The sequence below is a fragment of the Pecten maximus genome, chromosome 1, assembly GCF_902652985.1.
Source record: "Pecten maximus chromosome 1, xPecMax1.1, whole genome shotgun sequence".
Classification (NCBI taxonomy): domain Eukaryota; kingdom Metazoa; phylum Mollusca; class Bivalvia; order Pectinida; family Pectinidae; genus Pecten; species Pecten maximus.
Window position 1 is genome coordinate 39,658,004 of NC_047015.1, and position 22,578 is coordinate 39,680,581.

The following is a 22,578-nucleotide window of genomic DNA, read 5'->3' on the forward strand; positions in this document are numbered from 1 at the left end:
TCAATCTGGATGTTCCAGAAAGAACAGATAGATGTGGTGTGTTCAATGCTAAACGGCTGCCATTGGACCAGCTGTAGTTTTTTACTACAGCATTTACTATACTTGGGATATATTAAACTAAATATGTTCTGATCCATCCCCTACCAACTGCTCTTTCTATTAGTGATATAGTCCATATAACGTTAAATGTTGCCAGGATGTTAACAAACTAGATATGATATGTGTATGCTATCACAACCAATATATCCCAAGAGTAGTAAAAAGTGCTGAAGTATCTGATCGCAGAGTATTCTCTTATAGCTAACGAGGTCAGAAATTGATACGATCAAGGTCACTTTGGTAAAATCATATACGTGTACTTCAGCATCTTTTATAGGAAATATATCTCATCACGCTTCACATACCATCACATAGCACTTCAAAAATCATCACATTGCACTTAAAAATCATCACATTGCACTTCATGCAAAGTTACAAGGTTAGTTCCCGACGTCGACTTGACCTTTTGTTTAAATATCATCGTCAAATGACTAAGCAGAAAAAAATCTATTAAAAATTCAAATTAGCAAGTTTTTCTAGCCATATCATGTGTTTCAAATTGTTACAAACCGAGGCATTTCCGTTAAACAATGTTTAATTGAGCAGTTAGGTAGTATAGTATGGATGTTACGTTTTAGTTGCATGCCTGTTGATACTGTCTGCTATTCTTTCTGTCCTAAATACACAGCGCATTGAAGAAATAACAAATAAAAAATACATAAAACGAAACCAACGTAAAAGATTTAATCGATTGATTAATTCTCAAAAAATATATATCAAATGATGACCTTCTCATCAAGCATATGAAAAAAATTCAAAAGATGTATTTTCTAATAATCAAATCTATGATAAACATATATGCACAAACATTTATCAACAAAACAGCAAATTTCGAGACATTTCCTACTTGGCCGAGTGTCGTTGGCAGCAAATCATAACAGTTCTTCAGTATTTTCATATTAATTGCTTATTATTAAGTATAAAATACTCTATATGAAATAAAAAATGAAAACAATATCAAAGTCTACATTTCTTGAATCTGATGTTCTCGAGACAAAATTTACAGACGCATATATTTGAAAGTGAAAGCTGACAAAGCTCCTAATTTCCTGCTGGCAAACGGACTGATGTTTAGTTAAAAAACACGTAGCACTTCCTAACATATTTCTATTTAATAGACATACTAGCTTATGAAACTCATATGGCATAATCATATCATTGATATAAAAATAGCATTGAAAATATCGATAAGATAAAAAGACGGGTAACACATAATTTGCCTAGACAATTAAATACATATTTGTCATTTAGATCTAAAACTAGAAAATAACTAAGACATAAATGTCCCTGCTGCCACTTGACACCTCGAAACATAGTTTGGTGAGGATGGCATCATCAGTTTCTGAGATTAGCTATCGGGACGGGACGGGACGGGACGGAACACGACGGGACAAGACAGGAACCCCCGCCCCACCCACTTACCCCACCCACTCACCCCACCCCATTTTCATGGCGGGGGATAAAAATAGGGTATTTCGTCATTTCTTCAAATCTGAACCGATCCTTGTTGCTTATCCATTATAGCAGTGACGTGACATACGTTTGATACGTCTAAACATGCCCATTAGGTGTGTACAGTCCAGAAATAAAATGGTAAATAATACCAGTCCGATAACCACTGATGCCGTAATGCCAATGGTCTTGGAGGACGGCCTGTCATCTGGAGCTGAGGTCAAAGACCTGATGTATCTTCTTGTCTTGTTCCTGGGGATAGACAGTTTATTTTTCATGGTTTTTAATGTAGTGTTCCTATCATTAGTTTTATACGAACAACTACATCTGCATAAGCCTTCCAGACTGCGTGAAGGTGATGTATCGGTTTCTCCGGAAACAGACGTTAGTGGTCCGGAAGTTTCACGAGTACTCGGTGACGACATTCCATTATCAGTGTCCATAGCGGCTTCCGTGGTAGATTCTAATGTAGGTCCCATGGTAGCTTCTACTGTAGGTCCCATGGTAGCTTCTACTGTAGTTTCCATGGTAGCTTCTCCTGTAATTTCCATGGTAGCTTCTACTGTAATTTCCATGGTAGTTTTTATTGTAGTTTCCGTTGTAGCTTCTACTGTAGCTTCTACTGTAGTTTCCATAGTTGTTTTTATTTCATTTCGCTCCATCTCATAATCCCTCCCTGTGGTCGTAATACTTGTACCAGGAGATGACGAGTCTTAAAGAAAAAGAAAAATCACCACTCATCATAAATGGAAAAACTGCAAATTCATGAAATATGGCGTACACACATTTTAGCGCATAAATTGAAACAGATTAGCAGAATGATGAAATGGCGCACTCAAAGTACTTGTCGTAGAAAACAATATAAAAATGGGCGCAAGTAGTTATAGCCTTATTAAAATTTAGCGGAATGTCTCTTAAACGTGATTACCACCAAAATACACTGTATGTACGCTTACAGTAATGCTACTTAACTAGTTTATTTTTTGAATTTTTTTTTTTTTAGACTGCAATTACATTTAGGATGAAGTATTATGTCAAACACATGGTTTCAATAAACTATAATTAGGAATTATTTTTGTAGATGCACTTTCAGACTACCGTTCGTAGCATGTAAAATGATGTTAGAATTACAATGTACATGTATATGGTTACTAATAAAAGGTTGGTAAAATGGATTACATAAAAACTGGTTTAGTTTGGTTGCGTATTGTTAGTTAGTTTGCGAGATACATTGGTGTGGTGAGTGTGTTTTTAGAGTCTGTAGTATGTTTGTGTTTTGTCCACTTGATAGTGCCACGTATTTGTTCTTCACTGAAGTATACTGCCGAAGACATCCAACCCGGTCACATTACACTGACAACACACAAACCAGTCATCCCATTCCAAAAATACAGAGCATCAAATATTAGTAGTAACTACCATTTTTTAGGTATGTCTCGGCTAGGGGCAGAACCAAATGTCTTCCTCACAGGGGCGAACGCTCAACGAAAGGCCAAACTTGAGGCAGTGTCAATGGAGACATTCAGATGAAGAAGAAAGTTGTTTAGAAAGAAGAGAAGAGATCGATAAGATAACAAATTTAGTCATGAATCCTTACGCCCTAAATGAAGGGTCGATTAATTAGTAAAATATATTGATCTTTCGTCGGGAATTAGGACGTATGAATATAATACCAACGTTAAAGAATTTAATTGTGGTGTAATTGTTGGGGCGTGGCTTAGTTCATACTGGCGGAGCTACGTAAATGCACGAGGTTGCGATTGGCTAGTAAGTGATGAAGAATATGCACGTAAATTGCTTGTCAGTAAGGGTTGGGCAGGTCAAAAGCTGCCCTTGTATTTCATTCGACGCTTTGCTGTGCAACTGCACAGATATGTTCACTGGGTCCCGTCCATCCATCCTGAGAAAATGAGTTCTTGAAGGGATATGTACATAAGTACTTTCCAGTTTTTCATTCGCTTAAGTCCTATATGTTCTGTTTCTTTGAGGATGTATCATACTACCTGCATATGGCATCTTTCTGTCAGACAGGACGGTCGTCACAGAAAGAAGACGATGTTTGAAGACTTGATTTCTGTCGTTCTATTTTGTAAACAATTTTTTAAATACCAACCAAGTACATTACAAATAGCCACTCCCCCTAAAAGAAATCAGTTGTTGAGATATATTGATAAATAATAATGTTGAACTAAGTGAATTAAAGTTCAGTTTGCGGTCACTTACCAATACTTGTATAATCGCATGTATGTATCGGCTGTTCACCTTCCTGTAAGTATACACAGTGAATCACTATACATATTTGTCCAAGGTAAATAATGCCGTGCATTGGCGTTCATTATAATTACACTCTTATGTCAAATATTCTTCCTTCTTCAACAATGATTCTGACTTATCTTGATGCAATGAAAATACTTGAGTGGTATGGATACACAATTTCATTTCGGAAAACACAATATGTTTGGCATTCATTAAGATACGAAATTCGTAAATTGTATACATTGATTGCTTTAAAAGATAGTGCGTCTCCTTTAACTATTTTATAAATGACATTGAGATAGTTCTAATTCATCAAAAACAAATATGACCGTAGAAAAATAGAAATGATCGTTGCTAGCACATTCAAGCATGCACGCGCGGCGCCTTTGTCCCTCCTTTCTTTTTAAAGAATTATAAAAGAAACAAATAAGTGAAAAAAAAAAAAAAAAAAAAATGTAAGCACCTTTCAAAATCAATAGAGGTTGGATACAGTAGAGCCAAAATGAATTAGACGTTAAAACACTAAAATTATAAATAAAATTGAGACTCTGATTTTGGTCTCCATGATTCCTTACGGGCTGGTGGCTGGACAAATTAAGCGTTGTAAATACGAATACCGGTCCGATTAACAAATGTGATATATACTTACTGAATCAAGATGTGGCACTAACGGGAAAGCGATAGTGTTGTAGCCTTTTGTTCCATGTAAATATCCCGAGATGAAGAAGTTGACACCTGAGCTACTGATGACATGGCCACCACTACCGATGGAAATACGTCCCATACAAATGACTGAATCTTCGTCCAACGCCGTCAACTTAAGACTGCTGATAGTCACTCCGTCAAGACTGAGGTAGGTATCGCAGTAGGTAACGAACACCAACGTGAAGTGCATGTTTCTGATAATATCAGGGACAAGAAACTTCAGATCCTTGAAAACTTTTCTCATCGGCTGTATGATTGTCATGGATGCGTCATTAGTTGGACCGTATATTTCAATCGCTACTTCTACCGGTTCAGAAGTCAAAATCGAGCACGATGCATTTGAAGGGGGCATTCGTTGAAAGTTTCCATGCCCCGTTAATGTAAAAAACATTTTTGAGCCATCGGTACATAAGGACCTGACAAGGGTATCCTTACATGCTGAAACAATTGTCGTGTTGTATATTGAATTGTCGTCAGGAGGAACAGTCACGTGATGCGTGTCCCAAAATGCCACTGTCGGCATTTGTTCAACCAGAAAACTTGACGAAGAAAACCTGCTTCCGCTGTATACACTGACAGGTTTGGATGACCGTATTGAAGTCCCAGTAAAGTCGGCATTTGGTCTTTTACTTTCTACCTGGAGTGTTTGGTATTCATTCAGTGTCTCTTGAATTGTTTGTCCGGAGGAATAAAAACTGCCTTGGTAGGATGCGTCACGGTCAGTTCGAAGAGTTATGTTCACTGATGTCCTAGGATGCAGGCCGACAACCAATAGTTGAGCTCTATTAATCCCAGTAATAGCATAGTATAGATTTCCAAGTGCTATCTGTGGGATACTTAGGAAGGAATCCATTGAGGTATGACCCGTCTCTATGCTGCTCCCATAGACAATCGTGGGGTTATCAGATTCGATCCGAACACCCGTCTCACCTTTCCCAGACTCATTGACTGCAAAATTCGACGGCATAGTAATATTTCGATAGCCACCTGGATAGAGCAGAAACCCATTTTCCATGGGGCTAAACGATTGATCTGGATGAAGAGCAACAGACACATTTGTGATGTTATCATTTGGGTTGGTGATCGTTATCTCCAGTTTGGTGTCCTCTCCTATCTTGTTACCCATGAAACCGATCATGTGTCGAAATCCAGCAGATCTGTCCATCTCATGGCTCGCCGCTGTAGTGAAAAACCAGTAGATTGTTTTATTGTTATTTATCACCGTGATATTTCTTGATTCATTGGTATAAAATCTTTGGACTCAACAGATTTGTGATAATGTTTTGCCGTAAGCGTTATTGTATTTGATAAGTTCAACTTTTGAAGCATGAAGCATTTCAACAAAAATATCACATTATTTAGTAACACGTTCAAAACTTTATCAATTCAACGTAAAGTAAAGGTTTGGACACAAGAGATAAAAAAAAAAGGTCGGTCAGTGATGGTAACAAACACTTTGAAGATATATTATTGAAAGTTATAGCAAAATGATGCTTGCATCAGACGGAAAAAAAACAAATAAGTGAGCATGAAGCATTTTACGTGTACAGTAATGAAAATTGTTGCGTTGCTACACATTTTAGAAATCTAAAATTTTTATACCGTATAACCAAAATGTACCTTTTACTACAATTCCTCCTAACCACTAATTAATTGTACAGCATATTTCTTATCGCCATAACGCCAGGCGCAAATCCTAAAAAGTACACAAGGATTTAAGAACCTTATGAGAGCGGTCACACAAGCTTTGAGCTTTCCAATGACCTAGAAACAGTGCAAACAGTATGTATATGATTATCATTCGGAACAATTCTATTTGCCTGAGCGATATGAAGTCAGACCAATTCAATGCTCGTTGATGTTTAGTAGGTAATTCCTTTATCACCTTTATCCGGGCTCTCATTTTGGACATGAAATAAGATTTTACCTATATATGCATGTGCTGTCAATGAAGCTAAAATCGCTTACAGCATACCCTTTATGAATGTTTATTACTTTTGATCTTTTTCCGGTGTACCATGTTTATCTATATTTGTTCGTTTCGCCGTCGTTTTATCAATTTTAAGTTAGAATGGTGATTTCACGTACATGTCGGTATTCAGTATGCTATGGTACAGATGTAATCTACATTGTACATTCTAACAACGCTGTTCCTTATCTGTGTCTTTAAGCATCAACTTGAATACATTTTTATTTTGTGGAGATATAACACAAAAATCTTATTTTTACGTAATACACAGCGAAGTGTTACAGCTCCATGAGTATGTGTTCAAGTCTCTCTAAGCTTACTTAATTTGATGCATTCAAATTTTAGTGCAAATCCAAATTAAAATATTAGCAATTATAAGTGTGTTATGATAGTGTATGGCGAATGAGTCTCCTCCTGCGTGTGGACAATTTTTTTGTAAAATGTTGTCTTTTTTTTAATAATTTTTTTTTTGAACCTAAAAAAAACCCAAAAAAACCCACATTGACGAAATGATGAATAAGCGCGCCAATAATGATTGTCATAGAAAACATTGTAGATAAACTACAATAAGCGTAATCAGGATTTAGCGGACTGATTCCAGCATGAAAAACGCTAAAAATAACATTACCGCTAAAATATGTACGTTTACAGTAATCCTTTCAATTTGATTTACTGAACACAATCCGGCCATGTGAAAGTCCACTTTAATCGACGGACTCTTTTTCCCTACATATTATTACGCAGCTGTATTAACCAGTCAAAAGAGACGTACGTAACTAACGGCGATGTCATCTTTTTTTTTTTTTTTTTTTTGTAAAGGACTGATAACATAAATTGGAATATTTGTTACAAAAATATGATTCAATTATTTGCTAATATCGTTAGTTTTCTTTTTAATGTAGAAAAGTAACTTACCAATCAGAGAAGACATGAGCATTACAGATAGGTAGCCTGACATCCTCATACCAAATTACTGGTAGCCGACTGTCATCCTAGCAGTTGTACATGTCGTTTAAATAGACTACAAATCTGTCTCATTATTGTCGTGGTTTCTTCTAAAGTAGATATATCATCATTGATATATATACCCACCCAGAGAGAATAGGTTTACTTTTTGATATAATTCAGTTTTCGATGAGATCGAATATTTTTTTAATTAGCCAAACAAGTGTATTGTACGTGATGTGTCTGTGTGAGACAAATCAATATGTTGCATCTGGATAGGTCTCACAGATAGCACAGGCGTCTGCAGTTCTGACAGTAAACTGAGATATAATACCATATAAAAGATAACAGTATCTAGATTCTACTATAAAACAAGAGGCCCATGGGCCTTAACGGTCATCTGACAAACACTGACACTTACAGCAGGGATACACCCTCAATCCAGCATTATTACCATAAATTATTTATCGCAGCCAGTTATGTTTTAGATCAAATTTGGTTTTTATCCATTTAGCTTGTCCAGGAAGAGCAGCATCATAAAGCAAAATTTTAGCCAAGTTCCCATTTTTGGGGATGATGCCCCTCTGTCCCAATGGGTCAGACAAGACTCATTTATATTAATTAGGATTGCCTTTCCCCAATGATGTTTCATACTAAATATGGTTGTAATCAATTAAGGCATTAAGGAGGAATTGCATTTTTAAGAAATGTTTAACCTAAGCGCTCCTTTTGCCCCATCTTTTTTTCCCCAGGGGTCAGACCTGTCTCATTAAAAAATATGATTGCTGTCACCTTATGTTTCACATCAAATTAGGTTGTAATCCACCAAAAGGTTAGGGAGGATTAGGATTTAACAGCAAATATTCACCAAAGTTCCCCTTTTGGGGCCCTGCCCCTCAGGCCCCAGGGGTCACACTAGCCTCGCTTATATAAAATATGACTACCCTTCCCAAAGGATGTTTCACACCATATTTCGTATTAATCCACCCAAGGGTTAGAGAGAAGTAGGATTTATAGCAAAAATTCACCAAAGTTCCCCTTTTGAGGCCCCCATCCATCTGGCCCTAGGGGTCAAACCAGCCGCATTTATATAAAATATGATTGTCCTCCTCCAACGATGTTCCACACCAAATTTTGTAATAATCTACTTTTGGGTTTTGGAGGAGTAGTATTTTAAAGCAAAATTTCATCAAAGTTGCCCTTTTGGGGCCTCGCACCTCTGGCCCCAGGGGTCACACTAGCCTCATTTATACAAAATATGACCACCCTCCCCAAATGATGTTTCACAACATATCTGGTTAAAATCCACTAAAGGGTTAAGGAGGAGTAGGATTTTATAGCAAAATTTCATCAAAGTTCCCCATTTGGGGCCCCGTCCCTCAGGCCCCAGGGGTCACACTAGCCTCATTTATATAAAATATGACCGCCCTCCCCAAATGATGTTTCACAACATATCTGGTTGAAATCTACTAAAGGGTTAAGGAGGAGTAGGATTTTATAGCAAAATTTCATCAAAGTTCCCCATTTGGGGCCCCGCCTCTCAGGCCCCAGGGGTCACACTAACCTCATTTATATAAAATATGACCGCCCTCCCCAAATGATGTTTCACAACATATCTGGTTGAAATCCACTAAAGGGTTAAGGAGGAGTAGGATTTTATAGCAAAATTTCATCAAAATTCCCCATTTGGGGCCCCGCCCCTCAGGCCCTAGGGGTCACACCAGCCTCATTTATATAAAATATGTTCACCCTCCCCAAATGATGTTTCACACAATATCTGGTTGAAATCCACCAAAGGGTTAAGGAGGAGTAGGATTTTATAGCAAAATTTAATCAAAGTTCCCCTTTTGGGGCCCTGCCCCTCAGGCCCCAGGGGTCACACCAACTTCATTTATATAAAATATGACCGCCCTCCCTCAATGATGTTTCACACCAAATTTAGATGTAATCCACCAAAGGGTAAAGGAGGAGTAGGATTTTATAGTAATATTCACCTAAGTTCCCTTTTTGGCGCTCCGCCCTTCTGGCCCCAGGGGTCAGACCAGCCTCATTTATATAAAATATGATTGCCCTCCCCCAATGATGCTTCAAACCAAATTTGGAAGTAATCCACCCAAGCGTTAAGGAGGAGTAGCGTTTTGAAAGAAAAAGTTTACGGACGGCGCACGACGACGGACGAAGCACGATGACTATAGGTCATCCTGACCCTTTGGGTCAGATGACCTAAAAAGTCTTATTTTCTATATGGTATTATATCTCAGTTTACTTTCAGAACTTCAGACGCCTGTGCAGATAGCGACATATTGAAATACTTTTTTCCATCATTGTAATGGAGTAGCAGTCGATAGGTTCCATTCTCATTTTCTCTTATTTATTTATTTTTACATAATTATACACCCATGGACAGTGGACGCGGTCCATTTATAAATAAATATATACATGTTTGTATTATAGTACCATAAATCTATAAATATATATTAACCGTTTGTTGGAAATTCGTTCCAATTAAATCCCTGTGATCATATATTTAGATATATATATATGTAAGAGTTTTCTCTATCCTTATATGGCTTCACTTGGATCTGATCACCAAATAAAAACCCTCACTGGTCGTTGTCGTTTAAATTAGGTCACTACAGATCATTCAACATCAACAACTACCTACATCTTTATATATAACCTAACCAGCAAGGAGAACATGAAGCTGTATAAGAGTTATTGATTCAAATTTCCAGAAATTGATTTTCCATTTCTAGATAGTAGCATCCCCTCTTTTCCTACTTTCGTTGTTTACACGTCCCAGTTGATTCAATATTCAAGGACCTGTTCCAATTATCACAATTGCATTGTGTGTTTGGAGAGATGCAGGTCGATGCAGACCTTATGTAAGGTTTAGGTCGACATCGTGGTCTCACTTGGCACATATTCTACTTCCTTGGCCGATGTGAAGTTACGACTTGTTCGACGCATTGTCACCATCTCGGTTCTCAGTTTAGATTTGAGGACGTGGTAATTATGTTACCATTGAACGTGTTAGCATGTGTTCTATAACAATAAAATGAACTTCTGTTGTTCGGTATATTGTCGGGACGTATTGATTATATAGTGTTAAATTAATATTAAAGTATGGGGAAATAATCAATAAAACCTCATACGATAGCAACAATTCATCATTTCCAATATTTGTCGTTATATTATTGAAATATGTTTTAACAAATGAGATCGATTTTAAAATACATATCTGAACATTTGAATAAGAATTAAAGCAGTTTTTTTTAAAATTCTAAAATAGGTAAAATCAATATTTCATTTCATTCGTTTGAAAACGTCGTACTAAATTGAAATAGGTCTTCGCCCATACACCATTTGAGCAATAAGTACATTTACTAATAAAGTATAAAGCTTTCATTCATTTTTAAAGGCATCAGAAGATTGTCATATACCATAAATAGTTTATCTAACCCAGACTAATCTCAGAGTTTAAGATTGCTATTCACGGTTTGGTGTCGAAGGCAAGATTCATGTAACTTAATTCAGACCTAATAATCCGAGAACGAAAATTAGTATCCTTAGTTTCCTTCACTCATCAAACTGAAAGTGTTTGTTTGGGATTGCACCTGCATAAATATCCCTATAGGTTGGTGAATCAAGAAACTATTTCAAATAACTATGCTAAAATATCAGTTCTTGTACCATTTGTATCAACAAGAGGCCCAGAGGGTCTGTATCACTCACCTGGGTGGGTTTGACCAAATGTCGAAATATGTTCATGTTCAATTTGTTAATAGCTTTATAACAACACTATATATACAGTTATGGGGAAGGGACCTCAACTGCTTCAATGATAAAATCCAGAAATACAGTCAAGTCTCCCTCAGAGTGGAAAGATCCCAAGGATTGCTTCTACAACATGATTGTGTTTAAAGTAAATAATAGTCCCCTAGGGGTGGGGAAAGACCCAAGGGCCTATTTCTACAACAGGATTGTGGTTATCTCGTGGTGGCCAGCGATGCTGCATATGGTTATGGGTTGGTGCTTCCAGTCAAATATGAGAGATATCCATTGCTTAGTTTTAGAGAATAAGTTGTTGATATTAATTTAGCCAAATTGATCAATTTTGCCCCACCCTTCAGGCTCCAGGGGGTCAGCCCCACCATTTGCACAATTTTGAGTCCCCACCCCATATGGATGCTTCTGACCAAATTTGGTCAAATTCCGATCTGCAGTTATGGAGAAGAAGTCAATTGTTGACAGACGGACGGACCAGGGGAGCTTATAAATATATCACCAGACATAACGAAAACATAGATATAACAAACACTTTATTATACAAAAGAGTTTTTTTCTGGTTTCCTGATGTAATTATAACTAAGACATCACAGCAGCTCACCAAAGACTGAAGGCAACCGGCATACATACAATGTATACTCAACAACACTGGAATACAGCTTGATATGCATTGATAACAATATTATACTGATACCTTAATGTTCTGTTAAATGAGACCATACAACTGAAATCTGGCATCATACATCCTTCGCCAAGAGAGCCTAGTCATGGGCATGTCACGCTGTGATTATTTATCTGAATGTTTAGAGGTAAAAGTCAACAAGAAGGATAGAACGGAATTGGTGATTAAACTCTGATAAACACATTGGATGTATAAAGTTAAAGGAAGTGATTTTGAAAGCTCTGCAGATATGTTCAGGAAACACTGGAACCAGTGAATTAGACAAGCTGTTTTCATAATTAAAGAAATATCAAAATTGAAAACTCCTGTATTATAATAACAGCAAAAGCAATACTAGACCACTGGATTAATGAGTGTAGAAAGTTTTATGAATTTATCTTATTAATAAGCTATTTTCGAAATATTTGGACTATTTGTTTCCATGGAAACCATGGAAATATTTAAACTGAAAAGTGCTTCATAGCAAAGGCACTAACAAACCACTTGATTGATGTTTTATGAAGTGTTGAACTGTTTTAGAGGTATGCTAAAAAAACAACAGATGGATAGATTTATATTGAGAATGGAAAATTATAACTGTAATTCTATTTTAATGTACATTAATAATTCTATGTGATATGAACAATATTTTCAGGTGACAGAGACTTCTTATCAGTACACTTAATTAGCCATTTCAAAATGACTGTTGGCATTATGAGTCGGCTCAAATCTTGACAGCAATTATAGGTAGGTAGTACAGAGAATGAGTTTTCCATTCAAGCAGTATTTTGTATTCTTTCATGAAATATATCACTTTAATTTTAATACTGAACTCAATCATCAAAGGTTAAGAACAGTCTGTTGCATTGGCTCTCTAATTACAGTTGTTTATATCTCCTAAATATCCTAATCTTATATTTAAGAAAGATTCAAAGCATCTACACGTTTGGATAACCCTTTGCTGTCTATGTGGTAATTGAATTCAAGAATGGTTATGCAAGTGCATCATTGAAATGTATATCCTAACCTTAAGAAAAATCAGCAACGTTAACCAGCACATAAACATGCAGGAAAAAATGTGTTGTCTCCATCTTAAATATACAGTAGTTTGCCTTTTCAAGAAGCTATCAGCATGTTATCTTTTCAAAAATCTTCTTTGTTTTTGAATCATATATTATTATATTTAAAGAGTTACGAAAAATATTGACACAATGGAAATATTAAGTGCTGTAAAGTTAAAGGCATTTATAATTAAACTCTTTGGCAGATTTATCAATTTGATCAAGTGATGTGTCACAAAATCTAATACTAGAGTGTATTGTAGGGTAAAAGAATAGAAATATAAGTTAAAATTCTTATTAGGCTGATAACATGGTCAGCAAATTAAACTATATAACAATAACATTCATTTTATATGTAACAAACATAGCAAATGTGCAGTGTTAAGGAAGGTGATCAGGCAAGCTGTACTTCTAGATATTAAAAACCTTTCATTCTGTACACGTTCTGTCCATGACAACTACCTATACATACATATAAGGCCATGGTTTAGCAAAATGTTTATTCAGGATTTGTATATGGCTCAAATATTTACAGGCAAAATGGTATTATAGTTTTTTTCTCGGAAGAGAACACATCATTGAGGGAGGAGGGAATTGGAATCTATTATTTTTCATCAATAAGCAGTACCGCTAGTAAAATGAAGGGAAGTAACTCTGGTAATCAGAATACACCATATTTTGTACCAGGTTAATACTTGTAAATTATCAAGCACAGTTATAACTTATAAGAAAGTCATACTAACTTGTAAACATCACATTTCACAAATCAATCCAAAAACAACACATCTGTCATAAAATCTACTCAAGTAAAAAATAAATAAATGTACTACGACAATGTTTAATTGCCATCTGCACATAGGATTTATCACAAACACTTAATAAATTATACATTCTATCAAACAATCAATACTTTGTATTAAGTTGCCCAATATAAGCACATCATTATGACCTTTCACTATAGAATTGTTTGATTGTCTCCCTGGTGGTGAGTCAAACTGCCTACAATGAAACAAATTTACAAAAAATACAACCACTCTCTTGTACAGATACTTTAGCCAAAAAACTAGGGTAGTTTTTTTTATCTTGCTACATGTACAATTTATACATGTAGTAGTAAGAATATATATATACATATATAATATAGTCCTAATGAAGTATTAGTCAACAAATACATTTATCAACAAACAACTTATAAATAGTGCTCTCCTTTCACACATCGTGTATTGAAAATATCTTCAGTTACAGTATAAGCAAACAGTTGCTTATCCTCTCAAGTCACTTGTAACACAAAGAAATGCTTGGCTTGTACATAGAGTCAAAACAAAATGACTTTCATACTTTCACCTTGCTACGGTCTTGCACAATCTCTTAGCACCCGTAAAGTAGAGAAGCTACCAAACTGTTTAGCAATGTCCTCTGCATTCAAATCTCCCATCTTTAGTGACAAGTCAGCTTTGGCTTTAACAAGCATTTCAACCACAGTTTTGTGACCTAAAACAGGCAAAATATACAATAATAAATTACATTATAAAATACATCAAGTGAAAAGATCTTAGTTCCGATTATATACATTTGTGTCTGGAGTAGTCATAATCATGTTGTCTAAAAAAAAAAATCAAAAAAAAATCACGATGTATTTTTAAACAGATATATCGGTATACTAGAAGGATAAAATGATTAATGCAGTGACATTCCATTTCTCTATCTTTACAGCTTGAAGAAAATAGGAACTGCTTTTGTAAAAATGTCAAGAAAAGGTAAAACTACATGTTGCATTGTGTATATATACATGTAGTATACATTATAATTTATTTAATTATGTTATGAAATTTTGACTCAGTTTTCGTAAAATTATTTATTTAAAGACAGTTTCAGTTGTTTTATTAAATGGCTGATATGTTCTGTACAAGATGATCAATACCGTGCATAACTGCCAGGTGTAGAGGTGTAGAATCTTCACACTGCGGGTTGATGGTGTTTACATTAATGTTGGGACATCGTAACAAAATCTCCACCAGCCGATCGTTACCACTGTTTGCTGCTGCATGTAGGGGAGTGTTACCAGTGTCAGATGGCTGGTTCACATCTATCACAGGCTTCACCTAACAAATGAAGAAATTTGTAATTAAGACGGGTCAAATTAAGGTTAAAAGCAATATACATCTCAAGGTATGGCACTACAGCATCAAGGCTTTTTATCACTGATTTGGGATGGGACATTTTTGTCTCATGATGGGAAGAAAGCTAAAGAATTGGGAAGGAGATTTTCAGGAGTTGGGAAGAAAGCTAAAGAGTTAGGCAGGAGATTTTCAGGAGTAAACTGCAAATTTTGGTAATTTGGCTTAGATATGAAATAAATTTGATTGGAAATGGGACCCATTATTGGTCCCAAAGAGCCCTTAGATAAAGCCCTTTAATTGGCATTTAATTTGAAATTTAAGTTAATTAACAGGGAAAGTGTACGTGGTCACCTTAGAGTTAACAGCAAATTAGCCCAACATTTCATGCATGGTGATCTCAATATACAGCCCATGGTATATACCTATGTACATGCATGTATGGCATTTGATTTCGTGGCAGAATCACAGGAAATTCACATAAATTCTCAACCCAAAATTGTCCATGTACATAATGTATATATACTTGTGTAGAGCTAGGAATTTGTGCAGAGTCCAGTGATTTCTTTTGGGTACATTTTTTTGGGGCCGAATAAAGGCCCTTTATCACTGCACTATAGTGAGATTGTGTTGTATTTTGCCAATTTCATGTTCATATTAACCCAATCGGAAAATTGTTCAAGAGTCCCTGTAATATCATTTGTATGAAGAAATGTTAATCAGTATGTATTTCAAGAATATGTACTTATACTTCTAGTTTCTGTTTTAATATCGAAGCTAAAATTAAATTAGACCTGTTGATAGTACTTCCCCAATTAGCGCAAAAAATACCACCTTGTGTTTGCCTCCCTGGGGTTGAGGTCTCCTTGTCTTACCCTGAAGGTAATTTTGCAGATTAATCAATTTCAAAACAGTCACTTAAGACAAATGGTGGTTTCCGATCACAAATGATAAAAAATATTAGCCCACTACTCCAATCTTAAAACAAGAGCTGTTGGAGAACAGCATAGCTCGTCTCGCAAATGTTTGTCAATAAATGATTAATATTTATTAATTGGAATGGTTTCGCAAATTGCATTAATAATATTTATATTGTTTACTTGATCAGATTGTTTTGTGAATTCATGCAATTTTCAAAACCATACCAATTGATATATATATATAAATTATTTATTGACAAATATTCTGGAGACAAGCTATGCTGTTGTAGATTGAATGAATATATTAAATAGAAATGTAATTGCTTTTGGACATATTTCTTTAATTTTTTGATAAAATATTATCCTTATGAGAGTTGTCTCCCTTGAAAAATGTGGACCGGTATAAATTGTCTAATGTGAGCATTTTCACATTGTTTTTTTTTCAGTTTCACTCCAAGAAGGGATAGTGTAACTCCATAGGGACTCTTTTACCAAATATCAGCACCCTAGTACAATCATAAAGTGATGTGTTAATAGCTTTCAACATTTGCACAAAAATTTTAAAAAATCTGTTTTTTCCCCCAAAAAATATTTCAGTTGAACTCCGGCAAGGGATAGTTTAACCCCCACAGGGAACCTAATACCATGTATTGCTATGCCTTTCAACACTCACAACATAAACTTAACACAAAGTCCAAAGATTTAAAAACAAAAAAACAAAAAAACACAGATTTAAAAAGAAAAAATCCAATTTTTTTAAAAAGGTTTTACTCCAGGAAGGGACTGTCTTACTCCATAGGGACTCTATTGCCAAATATCAGCACCCTAGTACAATTATAAAGTGATATATTAAAACCTCTTAACACTTGCACCAAAACCTTAACGCAGAAATATTCTAAATTTGAAAAATCTGGGTTTCTTTTCAAAAAAATCTTGAAGTTTAACTCTGGCAGGGGATATTTTAACTCCAGAGGGACTCTATTGCCAAATATCAGCACCCTAGTACAGTTATAAAGTGATGTATTAATACCTTTCAATACTTGTACCAACAATTTCAAAATTCTGTTTTTTTCCCCAAAAAAATCTTTTAGTTAAACTCCAGCAGGAGGAATTACTATGCCTTTCAACATTTGCACCAAAAACATAACACTTGAAAAACCAACGCCGACGCTGGAGTGACAACATAAGCTCTGACTCTTCTTCGAAGAGACGAGCTAAAAAATGTTTACAGTAGGGGATGGGGCTTAATTGCGGATCATATTGTATTTCCACATACAATACTTACTCTATTATTAAGGCAGTATTTTATTACTTACCTTGTTAATGAGGTATGGTGTCACTATCATATAAAGTATAGAATTATCACTTACTCTGCTGGTGAGGTAGTGTACCACACTACACTGGTTGTACATAACAGCAGAGAAGATGAAGGTGCGACCATGTGCATCAATGAAGTGTGGTTTAATAAGACCTTCAGTGAAGTAGTAGTGCACCACATCCACAAAACCCAATCTGATGGCCTGTCCTAGTCGTGTGAGGTTGATGTCCTCGTCTGGAGAGGGACGACTTGAGGACGGCCTTGGTGGCAATACCTTACCCAGTAGATTCCGATAAAAGTTCACTACAGCTGACCAAACACTGACTAAGGCAAATGAACGAGTGGCCAGTATCCATTGGGCATATTGTTTGTTTTTTGTAGAACACTTGACATCTGACAACAGCATTTTATACTGAGCGTGTTTCTGTGATGACAGAACATCCAAGTGGTTCAAGAACATATTTGGTCCTTTGGTACTTAGCAGTTTGTCTGGATATTCCCTGAACAAGGCTCTGATAAAGTTATTGATGTCTCTTTGATTCACTTTCCCCTGGTCTTTCCCCACCGCAAAAGCAAAGCTCATCTCCTCAATTAAAATACTATGCTCTAAATCAAACAATTCAATTTTCTGGACATCTTCGAAACCAGAAAACCAGAAATGTGCAAATGTCACAAAGTTGTCCTCACTGTTACAGTAGGCAGTTATCTCGGAGACCATCTTGTTGGCTCTTTCCAACCAGTTGGAGACAATAGTAGCATCCATATAGCACAGAATGTCATCAAAGTTCCCCTCAGCCTGTGACTTTGTCATCTGTGAGCTGTATCTGTGCACAGGCCTAGACTCCATATCCACATCAGAGTCATTATCAGAACTTAAGCTTTTCTTGTATTGTGATCGCAATGGAGGGATTCTTGGTGGTTTTGGTAGTTCGTGTCTAGACGGTTCTGTGCTCAAAACTTTGTGACGAGCCCTCTTTGTCTTTCTTCTAGCCCTGCCCACCTTGGTAGGGACAGGTGGAGATTTGACAATGATAGGTGTGGTGGATTGGGGTGTATCCTCCTCAATAGGCAGTTCTGGAGGGGTGCTTCCATTGGTAACACACCCAGAATCTGGAGATATGTGCCTCCCTCCATTAGTTGCCTCTATGCCTCCTACTGAATCGGAACTACTTATAGATAACTGATCAAAGTCTTTGGTTACCACTTCCTCATCTGTGAGAAATTGGGGTTCTTCGTCATCACTGGTCCGAAAGGTCAGACGGGAAACACATATCAGTTCACGCAAGTCTCTTACACCACGACTCATTGTCGATAAAATATCACAGGTTGTTTGGACGGAATGTGAAGAAAATCAGTTTTTACTACTGATTACATTATTACAGCTATCAGACTTATTATATTGATATTTAAAAGAAAACAGCACAAATTTCAAGACATATTAGATTATCCTACATTTTGAAATTCAATCTCTACTCGAACACGAATATTAAGTGTCCATGCTGTTACAAGGATGCTTGGTAATGTGAATCTAGAATGCCAGGCAAAGCGAAAGAAAAACATCAAAACTGATGAAAGTCTCCCTGCCAGCATCATATACTTTTCACACAAATTTGTTGCAATGGCAATCATCAGTAAAACGTTTTCAGTCAAAATAATTACAGTTTGTTTACAGACAATTTTGAATAAACAAGTGCTTCTACTGCAGAGAGGAGTGGTAGAAAATTGTCCATTTTGGTGAAGCTTCTTTCATGTAACTTGAATCTGAAATTAAAGTACAAAAAAAGTTCATGTATGGTTTACTCTATGTTCACAGCAGTAGAGTCTGCAATAATAAATTTATAATAAGAGCACAGCTCTTCTTGCAGCGTAGCCACAAGAGGCTCTTTTCCAGTAACATGTACAAACAATTGTAGTCATGGTAACATTGAAATACTATGCTCCCAGAATCCTTTGTCACACAATTAGCAAGCATATAGATCTAGAGCTACCACAGTCTTTAACATTTACAATACTAATAATTTTTTCCATACTTTCTAAAAATATCTCTATAATGTGAAAGTGATTTTTTTTACTTGAGATAAGTAAAATTTGTGCTTCTTTAAAAACAGAAACCAAAGATTCTTTGAACTTTTCTGTTTTCCCCTCACTGCAAGAAGCTTTGTTTCTTTTTCTACACGATTAAGCGTGATAAATTAAGAATATAATGTCAGGATATATATGAAAGTTAATTACCAATAGACTTTTTATAATACAGAAAGCATTTTATAATTGATAATTATAATGCATCCAAATATGAAGTTCCTTTGCTGTCCCTATTTTTACCACACCAATAACATTACAACAAGCTAAGGCCACAGACAGGTCTAAAATAATCTTTATTTCTTTTGAACTACATATATTAATCATTCAAATACTTTTATCTTCATTCCTATTTATTTTACATCAGTCTGTTTTATCGAAAAAAAAAAAGTAACTGCAGTGCACTATAGTCTATATGTGTGTACAGTTAGATGCTGCATTTGTGTCAGGCAATACCTGTTTTTATATTATTAATCAAAAGAGTGGAGATCAACATAAACATTGAACTGAGCATTATGTTACATTGATCTGAACATTTTTTCTTATCATTACAAACCCTATACACATGCTATATGCTACATTGTATCTATATGTGTGAAGAACATCCTCTGTTTTTTCTTTTGTGATGCAAGATATTCCTACCTACATATTCTTAACATAATTTGACCATGTCCTTTAAAATATATATACATTTTTTTTCGTCAAATTAATTATGTGTGAAAATGTCGGTGTATCCTACAAAAAAAACTGTAATTTCTTCAAATGAATATCGCTTGTTCTACTCCAGTGCCAAGGCATCCAATATTTACTCTGTTCAGAGACTTGTATATATCAGGATGATATACACGTCTCTGCTCTGTTGCATGAACAAGAGGCCCATGGGACCTGTATCGCTCACCTGGTTGGATTTGACCAAATGTCAAAATAATGTTCATGTTCAATTCATTTTGTTTGTCAACCTCAAACAGTGCTATATATGGTTATAGTGTGGGGATCCCAGCTGCTTTAAAGAAATAATGAAGTCCAGACTCTGAGTCTCTAAGTTTACAACATGCATTCATAACTTTATGACTAGTAGCGATTTAAAAGGAATTACCATTATTTACCCTATGGGGCCCCATCCCTTTGGTCCCACGGGGGTCAAAGTCATTTTCCAAGGATGTTTCTGATCAAATTGGGTTCAAATCCATTCATAACTTAATGACTAGTAGCGATTTAAAGGAATTATCTCTATTTCCCATATTGGGCCCCGCCCCTTTGGCCCCTTGGGGGTCAAAGTCATCATTAATGCAAAATCTGTTTTGCTTTATATTTAATTTATATTCTCCAAGGATGTTTCTGACCAAATTGGGTTGAAATCCATTCATAACTTTATAACTAGTAGTAATTTAAAGGAATTACCTCTATTTCCCCTTATGATCCCCGCCCCTCCGGCCACTTGGGGGTCAGAGTTGCCATTTATGCAAAATCTGTTCTTCTTCCCACAAGGATGTTTCTGACTTAATTAAGTTCAAATCCATTCAAATCTTTATTATTTGTAGCCATGTAAAGGAATTACAACTATTTCCCCTATTGGGCCCCGCCCCTTTGGCCCCTGGAGAGTCAGAGTCACGAATTATGCAAAATCTGTTCCCCTTCCCCCAAGGATGTTTCTGACTAAATTGGGTTGAAATCCATTCATAACTTTATGACAAGTAGCGATTTAAAGGAATTACCTCTATTTCCCCTATTGAAACCCGCCCCTTTGGCCCCTTGGGGTCAGAGTCACCATTTATGCAAAATGTGTACCCCTTCCCCCAAGGATGTTTCTGACCAAATTCATTAATTGGGATCAAATCCTTTCATAACTTTATGACAAGTGGCGATTTAAAGGAATTACAACTATTTCTCCTATTGGGCCCCGCCCCTTTGGCTCCTTGAGAGTCAGATCAGTCACCATTTAAGCAAAATCTGTTCCCCTTAAGCTTCCCCCAAGGATGTTTCTGACCAAATTGGGTTTAAATCCATAGATAACTTTATGATTAGTAGCGATTTAAAGGAATGCCTCAATTTCCCCTATTGGGCCCCGCCCCTCTGGCCCCTTGAGAGTCAGAGTCACGAATTATGCAAAATCTGTTCCCCTTCCCCAAGGATGTTTCTGACTAAATTGGGTTGAAATCCATTCATAACTTTATGACAAGTGGCGGTTTAAAGGAATGACCTCTATTTCCCCTATTAAAACCCGCCCCTTTGTCCCCTTGGGGGTCAGAGTCACCATTTATGTAAAATCTGATCCCCAAGGATGTTTCTGATCAAATTTGGTCAAAATCCAACAAGAACTTTTTGACTAGTAGCGATTTGAAGCAAATGTTGATGGACAACGGACGGACGACGGACGCCGCACCATGACATAAGCTCACCGGACCTTTCTACCTTCGGTCCAGGTGAGCTAAAAATGTAAATATATAATCTTCATGATCATGATCAGTTGCCCGAGTTTCCTCTGGCCCGGACATCATGTCTGGTATACAGCCAAACCCACCACTATATGAAAACGTGGAATTCTTAGACTTACATTAACATAGATTCAGAGCTAGAGGAAACCACTCGGGCTAAATCTTCAGAAGACATGCACATATGACTGAAAATATTCTAGTTCTAGCCTACGATCACAGGCGTCTGAAGTTCTGACAGTAAACTGAGATATAATACCATAGAAAAAATAATAGTAGATACTCTTATTTTTTCTATGGTATTATATCTCAGTTTACTGTCAGAACTTCAGACGCCTGTGCTACGATCGCGACTACGGGTACGGTATGCTTTTTTCAAATGCATCACCTGTGTCAGGTACAGTGTAATTGATTTTATCTATATATCTGTCAAACAATATTTATGTGCGATCCATCTCATATATAAAATATTTTTAAACGCACCCCAGTGGTCAAACTGTCAAAATACTCGACTTTAGCTGCCTGAGCCTGGGTCCAGTCTCCAGACGAAACTCGTAATTTATAAACTTGAAAATCTAGAGAATTTCGTATAAATGAAGAATGTGTTATGTAAACTTACTCTAGATGACTTCTTTCGTTTTACTTCCATCAGTTTTTGGCTTTTCTTTTAAATGAGAAAATCGAATGCATACTGCAAAGTTTGTTGTAGACGAATAAACCCTAGCGTCAAGGCATTTTCCTATTCATCCATGTCAACAAAAGGTTCTCTATTTTT

General features: G+C 36.2%; 2 protein-coding genes across 2 annotated transcripts; both read right to left on the minus strand.

Moving 5' to 3' along the window:
• Positions 1-1,544: 1,544 nt before the first annotated feature.
• On the minus strand, positions 1,545-5,666 carry LOC117333526. The gene is made up of 3 exons (XM_033892857.1): positions 4,457-5,666; positions 3,775-3,817; positions 1,545-2,263 (listed from the first exon to the last, which is right to left on the minus strand). The coding sequence occupies exons 1-3, from the start codon at positions 5,648-5,650 to the stop codon at positions 1,611-1,613; spliced, it is 1,890 nt and encodes a 629-aa protein (XP_033748748.1). The 5' UTR covers positions 5,651-5,666; the 3' UTR covers positions 1,545-1,610.
• Positions 5,667-11,731: 6,065 nt separating this feature from the next.
• LOC117333531 lies at positions 11,732-22,553 on the minus strand. Its single transcript, XM_033892869.1, has 4 exons — positions 22,423-22,553; positions 17,345-19,053; positions 14,859-15,039; positions 11,732-14,428 (listed from the first exon to the last, which is right to left on the minus strand). The coding sequence occupies exons 2-4, from the start codon at positions 18,596-18,598 to the stop codon at positions 14,286-14,288; spliced, it is 1,578 nt and encodes a 525-aa protein (XP_033748760.1). The 5' UTR covers positions 18,599-19,053; positions 22,423-22,553; the 3' UTR covers positions 11,732-14,285.
• Between the last annotated feature and the right edge of the window lie 25 nt (positions 22,554-22,578).

What these genes read in the sequence shown, in the direction of transcription:
- LOC117333526 (XM_033892857.1), bottom strand. Translation starts at nt 5,650, where the DNA reads ATGATCGGTTTCATGGGTAACAAGATAGGAGAGGACACCAAACTGGAG. An exon ending in TAGTGCCACATCTTGATTCA is followed by an intron (nt 3,818 to 4,456) that starts GTAAGTATATAT and finishes GTATACTTACAG; the next exon opens with GAAGGTGAACAGCCGATACA. An exon ending in ATGCGATTATACAAGTATTG is followed by an intron (nt 2,264 to 3,774) that starts GTAAGTGACCGC and finishes TTTTTCTTTAAG; the next exon opens with ACTCGTCATCTCCTGGTACA.
- LOC117333531 (XM_033892869.1), bottom strand. Translation starts at nt 18,598, where the DNA reads ATGAGTCGTGGTGTAAGAGACTTGCGTGAACTGATATGTGTTTCCCGT. An exon ending in TACACTACCTCACCAGCAGA is followed by an intron (nt 15,040 to 17,344) that starts GTAAGTGATAAT and finishes TTCATTTGTTAG; the next exon opens with GTGAAGCCTGTGATAGATGT. An exon ending in ACACCTGGCAGTTATGCACG is followed by an intron (nt 14,429 to 14,858) that starts GTATTGATCATC and finishes TGCCTGTTTTAG; the next exon opens with GTCACAAAACTGTGGTTGAA.